This window comes from Eimeria necatrix, genomic scaffold (assembly GCF_000499385.1).
Source record: "Eimeria necatrix Houghton genomic scaffold, Enh_scaff682, whole genome shotgun sequence".
Taxonomy (NCBI): domain Eukaryota; phylum Apicomplexa; class Conoidasida; order Eucoccidiorida; family Eimeriidae; genus Eimeria; species Eimeria necatrix.
In genome coordinates this window covers 9,381-16,535 of record NW_013651732.1, presented here as the reverse complement: position 1 = coordinate 16,535, position 7,155 = coordinate 9,381, and the positions used below count along the sequence as shown (strand labels likewise).

The 7,155-nt window shown below is 51.4% G+C and overlaps 1 protein-coding gene across 1 annotated transcript; it reads right to left on the bottom strand.

Annotated features, from left to right (window-relative positions):
- Nucleotides 1-3,845: 3,845 nt before the first annotated feature.
- ENH_00070370 (hypothetical protein, conserved) lies at nucleotides 3,846-4,987 on the bottom strand (the record flags this gene model as incomplete). Its single annotated transcript, XM_013577514.1, has 2 exons — nucleotides 3,846-4,208; nucleotides 4,670-4,987. The coding sequence occupies 2 exons, from the start codon at nucleotides 4,985-4,987 to the stop codon at nucleotides 3,846-3,848; spliced, it is 681 nt and encodes a 226-aa protein (XP_013432968.1).
- Between the last annotated feature and the right edge of the window lie 2,168 nt (nucleotides 4,988-7,155).

The following is a 7,155-nucleotide window of genomic DNA, read 5'->3' as shown; positions in this document are numbered from 1 at the left end:
GGGGGGGGGGGGGGGGGGGGGGGGGGAAGCGGCTGACGCGCAGCACCAGCAGCAGCAGCACCAGCAGCAGCAGCAGCACGGGCACGGGGGCGAACACGGGCAACAGCAGGGCCAGCCGGAACTGCAGCACACGCTGCAGCACAGAATGCAGCAGCAGCAGCAGCAGCAGCAGCAGCAGCAGCAGCAGCAAAAGGGGGAAAAGGAGAAGAACAAACAAAGCAAAACGGCCAAGACTAATAAAGGCCAGCAGGAAGCTGCGAAGGACGCGAGCCACAAAAAGAAAAAGTAAGGACACAAAACTGTGAAGCAGCAGCAGCAGCAGCAGCAGCAGCAGCTGCTGCAGCAGCACGTGCTGCTGCTGCTGTCGCTGGAGCAGCTGCTGCGCCTGCTGCTGCGCGATATCAGGCAGCACTTGCAGAGAGAAGGGCAGCAGCAACAGCGTTCGCAGCGGCTGCAGCAGCAGCTGCTGCTGCTGCAGGCTGCAGCAGCAAACACAGCAGCTGCTCATACAGCAGCTGCTGCAGCTGCTGCTGCAGCTGCTGTTCGTGCAGCAGCGGTATCCACAGCAGCACAGACTGCAGCAGCAGCTGCTGCAGCTGCTGCAGCTGCTGCTCATGCAGCAGCGGCATCCACAGCAGCACAGACTGCAGCAGCTGCTGCTGCAGCTGCTGCTCGTGCAGCAGCGGTATCCACAGCAGCACAGACTGCAGCAGCAGCTGCTGCAGCTGCTGCTCATGCAGCAGCGGCATCCACAGCAGCACAGACTGCAGCAGCTGCTGCTGCAGCAACAGACGCAATGTCTAGTTCCTTTCGATTTGAAGAATACAGTAGAAGCTCTCAGAGGATGCAGGTTGCTGCTTTTGCTGCTGCTGCTGCTGCTGCTGCTGCTGCTGCTGCTGCTGCTGCTATTCTTGGTACAGCTGCAACACTTCTAGCAGCTAGGCTGTGGATAGGTTTTGTCTGCTGCAGCAGTTGTTGCTGCTGCAGTTGCTGCTACTGAAGTTGCTGCTGCCGCAGCTGCTCTTGCTGCAGTTGTTGCTGCTGCAGTAGATCCTGCTGCAGTTGTGCTGCCCTGCTGCTGCTCTAACCTTGCTGCTCTTACGGTTGCTGCTCTTACGGTTGCTGCTGCTGTATTTGCTGCTGCTGCAGTTGCTGCTGCTGCACTTCCTGCTGCCGCAGCAGCTGCTGCAGCAGCAGCTGCTGCTGCTGCCTTCTTGCTGCTGCGCTGCCCACTCTCTACATAATGACCCTGAAAAGATCTGGGCCATATAACTATAAGCAGCAAATCTGTTTCATTTTTATTATTTATTTATTTATTTATTTATTTATTTATTTATTTATTTATTATTATTTATTTATTTATTATTATTTAGTTATTTATTTATTAGTCTGTTTATTTATCTTTATTTATATTTTTTTATTTTTATTTATGCATCTTTTGCTGCCATTATGGAGGTGTCTGCGTGGAGTTCCTTTTCAATTCGTTTTCGCTTGTTTTATTTTCTTTTTGTTTCCTTTTATTTAAATAAATTAATTCAATTTAATTAATCAATTTAATTTATTTAATTTAATTTAATTTAATTAATTTAATTTAATTTATTTAATTTATTTAATTTGCTGCTGCCAAATGGGCTGCAGCGCCGCTCGGGCGCAGCTCTGCTCTGCCGCTCTGTCTTCGCTTTTCTTCATTTTGGGGTTTATTTGGGGCATTTTTGTTTAATTTTAAATCTTTTGGTTTTTAATTTTATTTATTTTTAATTATTTGCATTTATTTGCATTTATTTGACTCCTTTTGCGTTCATTTCTTCCATTTATTTGCAAATTCGCCGCGCGCGCGCCGCCGCGCGCGGCGCTCGCCACCGCGCCGCTCAGTTTCGCGGGGCGAAACTTCGCTTGAATTCGAATAAAAATGAGAAATTAAAAACAAAAAGAAAAAACAAAAAAGAAATAAAATAAAAATGATTTTAAATTTTAAAATAATAAACAAAAAAGGAAACAAAATGATCCATTTAAACCAGAGTTGAAGTGCCGCCGCCCTCGCCCCAGCAAGTGATGTCTCGAGTGCAAATTGCAAGACAAAATAAATATTCTGGTCTGTTTTTTGCAATTCTTGGATTTATATTCGCCAATTAATGCATTTTTATTCATTAAAATGAATAATTGCATTTATAAAACATATTTAAAACTTCATTGGCGCATTTATTTGCGAAACTGCTGAACTCCGGCACTCGGGTGTATGTACACCCAGCTGCAGCACCACTCCACCTCCTGATCTCTTTATAATTATTTGCATTTAAAACACTTTTAGAACTCCTTTAGACTCCCTTTGCAATTATAAATTACAATAAATTAATAATAATTTCATTTCAAATCAAAAAAACTTCCAAAATAAACTTCCAATTCCCTTCCAGCTTCCACTTCCGAACTTCACACTCAAAAGCGGAAACGCCAAAGACGAAAAGCACCCGAATGCTTTCTTCTTTGCCCTTCACCATTTATGTCTTAATTACCAATTAAATAATTAATTAATTTATTTATTATTTATTTATTTATTTATTTATTTATTTGTCCTCCTATTTACTTATTTATTCATTTATCTTTCTGCTGATTTTGCTGTTGGCACATTTATTCAATGCTGAAGTCTTTTAGGCTGAAGCCTCAACAGAAAATAAAAAAAGTTTTGGCTTTGTTCATTGGAGTCCAGCATTTGATTCTTTTGATATTCTTTTTATTTATTTTATTTTATTTCTTTTTATGTATTCTGTTTTATTACTTCTTCTATTTTATTTAATTTATTTATTTTATTTATTTTACTTCTCCTACAATTCAAAATGGGTCCGTTCCCGGTTCTTTAGCGCCCGCACGCTTCGAGCCAACTGCGCATACCCCCGTTGCTGCAGCAGCAGCTGCTGCTGCTGCAGCAGCTGCTGCTGCTGCTGCAGTCGCTGCAGCAGCAGCAGCTGCTGCTGCTGCAGAGAGGCCGACAGTGGGGTGCATCTACTGCAGGCCCCAGCGAAGAATTAATAAATTCGACGTGAGGCGCAGCAGCAGAGGCCCAAAGCGCTGCAGCAGCAGCAGCAGCAGCTGCAGCAGCAGCAGCTGCAGCAGCAGCAGCAGCAGCGGCCCTGAACGAAAGGGGGTCCCCCAGGGGCCCCTCTAGAAGCGGCCGCGGGCCTCCAGGGGGCCCCCAGCGGGCCTCCCCTAGGGACGCTGCAGCAGCTGCAGCAGCTGCAGCAGCTGCAGCAAGAAAAACTGATAAAGACTACTTGGGGGCCCCTTGGGGGCCCCCCGGGGCCCCCAGGGGGCCCCTCATTACTAGCAAAGCCCCCCGGGGGCCCCCTCGGGGGCCCCCAGGGCCCAGGAGGTTAAAGAGGCCCCCCAAAGGCCTCTCCCCAAGGGCCCCCGGGGGCCCCCAGGGGCCCCCAGGGGCCCCCGGGGGGCCCCCAGGGGCCCCCAGGGGCCCCCGGGGGCCCCCGGGGGCCCCCCGGGGGGCCCCCGGGGGCCCCCTGAGGACTTTGTCTGGGGTCACAGCTGTTGTCTACTGCTGCGTTGATTCTGCTGTCATTAGAATTGAAAAGAAAATAATAATAAATGAAAATGAATGAAATGAATAATAAATAGAATTAAATAAATGAAAATAAATTAAATCTTTTATTAATTAAATTAGATTGCTTTCGATACAGACACGACACTACGGGCACTTCGGCTTGGCGAGATGCAGCAGCAGAGAAGACTCTTTCTGCTGCTGCTGCTGCTGCTGCTGCTGCTGCTGCTGCTGCTGCGGCTGTTGCTGCTGCTGCGGTGCCAAGATGACTGGGCTGAGGAGGGTACACGCCTCGCTCTTTCTATTCATGTTGCTGCTGCTGCTGCTGCAGCGGCTCCTGCTGCTGCTGCTGCTGCTGCAGCTCCCTAAGTTCTTTGTGAAGCTGCGCCCGCAGCTGCTGCTGCTGCTGGCGAACCTGTTGCTGCTGCTGCAGCAGCTGCTGCCGAAACTGCTGCTGCTGCTGCTGCTTCTGCAGCTCAGAAGGCACCGGACCCTGGTAAGCAGGACTACAGTAAAAGATATAAGCAGCAGCACACCTAAATGCTTGCTGCAGCTGCTGCAGCGGCAGCAGCAGCAGGTCCAGCAGCTGCAGCTGCAGCAGCCGCAGCAGCAGCAAACCCACTGACAGCAGCCGCGCCTGCAGGTGCACTTGGGACCAAATGACCTGCAGCAGAATTCAAACAAATAAATTAAATTAAATTTAAATTAAATTAAATAAAATATTAATTAAATTAAATTCAAAATATAATTAATTAATTGAAAACTAAATGGAGCACTAATATGCAGCACAGCTGCTGTCTGCAGCAGCGCGAGCTGCAGCAGCAGCAGCGCCAACCACAAACAGCAGCAGCCGCAGCAGCAACAGCAGCAGCTTTGCTAATGGAAGCGCAAGTAGCAACACTCACAGCAGCAGCAGCAGCAGCAGCAGCAGCAGCAGCAACGGCAGCAGCGGCAGTACTAGTGACTAGCGCAGCGCTGCGGACAGCAGCAGAACCAGTGCTAACAGCAGCAAGAACAGAGTTTCTAGCCGCAGCAGCAGCAACAACTTGAACAGCAGCAGCAGCAGCAGCAACACTAACGGCAGCAGCAGCAGCAGCACTAACGGCAGCAGCAGCAGCAAATCACCTTCCACCCTATGGCACACGCCATGGCCATGACGCAGGCCTTGAGCAGCTGCAGCAGCAGCAGCAGCAGCACATGGGCCCTGGGGATGCATCTGGGGCCTCTGGCAGGAGCAGCAGCAACAACAGCGCAGGGGGCCCCCTGCGCTGCTGCGCTGCTGCTGCTGCTGCTGCTCTCCAGAACCAGTGCTGCAGCAGCCCCTTCCGCTGCTGCGGGCGCTGCTGCTGCTGCTGGAACTGCAGCAGCAGCAGCAGCAACAGCTCTCCCGCCGCCACAAGAGCCCCTCCTACTCGGAAGCTCCGTTGAGACCCTCCATACCATTCTCTGCTGCTTCCCCAGCTGGGGTGTATGCGCAGCAGCAGCAGCAGCAGCAGCAGCAGCAGCAGCAGCAGCAGCAGCAGCAGCAGCAGCAGTCGGAACGGCAGCAGCCGCGACTACTAAGGGAAACAAAGACAAAGGGTTGCTGAAGAGGCCAAAAGAAAGCTCCTCAGCGAGTTGCTGCTGCTGCTCCTGCTGCTGCTATTGCCGCTGGTGCAGCCGCTGCTGCTGCTGCTGCTGCCGGGGCTGTGGGGAGGCGGCAGCAGCAGCGAGAGCCATTAGAGCTGCTGCTGCAGTTGCTGCTGGAAATAAAAAGAGCATAGAGGAAAAAAGCAGCAAAGGAGGTGCCTGTACACCTCAGAGCTGCGTGGGACGCTGCGGCGAAGACCCCCGGCGCTCTCTGCAGCAGCAGCAGCAGCAGCAGCAGCAGCAGCAGCAGAACCCAAAGGGCCAGAGAAACACCACGAAAATTAGTTTCTAAAAAGTACTGCGCAAAATTCAATCTATTCCGTGAAGCTGCTGCGCCAGATCATCTCACTGCTGCTGCTGCTGCTGCTGCTGCTGCTGCCACTGCTGCTGCTGCCGCTGCTGCAGCCGCACACGCCTGCAGCTTCCCCAGCCACTGCGTCGGCGCTGTTGCTGCTGCTGCAGCTCTTTGAATCCAAATTCGTTTTAAAAAGAACTTTTTAAATTTTAAAATAAAAGAACTTTCGGAAAAAGAAAAGCTGCGAACGAGCAGGTGTACGTACACTGCGCTGGCTGCCTGGGCGTCGCTGCTGCTGCTGCTGCTGCGGCTGCTCCGCCTGCGCGTGTCTTCTGCTGCAGCAGCTGCTGCTGCAGCAGCTGCTGCTGCTGCTGTCGCTATAGCAAGTTTGAGCTCAGTTGCTGCCTAATTTCAAAGTTTGCCATTGAACAACTGGGCACGGCAACAATTCGTGCAGCAGCTGCTGCAGCAGCAGCAGCGACTGCTGCTGCTGCTGCGCATGCACAGAGGCTGCTACTGCAGCAGCAGCAGCAGCAAACCTGTTGCTGCAGCACAGCAATTGCTAGTATTCCACTCACCAAACCGCACAGCCTGAAAAGTTTTTCTGTCTTTGGGCCGAGCCGGCAGTAGAGGGAATGATCAGGGTTTAGGGTTTAGGGTTTAGGGTTTAGGGTTTAGGGTTTAGAAGTCAGATAAGCGCAGCAGCAGCTGTAGAAGAAACCTCAACAAGCAGCAGCAGCAAGCTGGGACAGCAGCAGCAGCAGCGGCAGCAGGCTGTCTGGCTTCCGGCCATCATTTAAGTAGCCACAATTGAGGGGAAAAGATGAAAATAAATAAATATAAATGAATTAATTAATAATAAATAATAAATAAATAAATAAATAAATAAATAAATAAATAAATAAATAAATAAATTCTTTTGAACTAATTAGTCTTCTAAAGGGCCAGTTAGTCTTCAAAGCAAACCAGCAGCAAAAGGCGCCCACAGAGCTCTCCGTGGGCCTTCGACACTGCAGCAGCAGCAGCAGCAGCAGCAGCAGCCGCAGCAGCAGCAGCAGCAGCAGCAGCAGCAGCAGCAAAGATGGAGACAGCAGTTGATCAGCAAGAAGAGCAGCGGCGGGAGCTGCAGCGAAGATACGATGCAATAGGTGGGGTGTACAGACACCGCAACTTTCTTGAAGTTTCTGCTGCTGCCATTTGGCAGCCACGGCCCCAAAGCTGCTGCTGCTGCTGCTGCTGCAGTTTCCTCTGCTGCTTCTGCTGCTGCTGCTGCAGTTTCCTCTGCTGTTTCTGCCGCTGCTGGGTTTGCTGCTGCTTTGTCTGGCGATGCCGCTTATGCTGCTGTGGCGCTGCTGCATCGCTCCAGCTGCTGCTGCTTGGTCTGCTGCTGCTGCTTGGTCTGCTGCTGCTGCCTGAGCTGCTGCTGCTCGTAGCAGCGCCGGCTCTGCTGCTGCAGCAACTGATGTACAGCTAAAGGCCCATCTGCTGCAGAAAATGGCGCATGCTGCTGCAATGTTGGCCCTTGCTGCTGCTGCTGGTTTTAGCAGCAGCAGCAGCAGCAGCTGCTGCTGCTGCTGCTACTGCTGCTACAGTCCGCTGCTGCTACCAGTGCTGCTGCTCCCCCTGCAGCAACTGTAGCCGCCCCTGCTACAGCCCCCCCACCCCCCGCTGCCCCCGCTACTGCCCC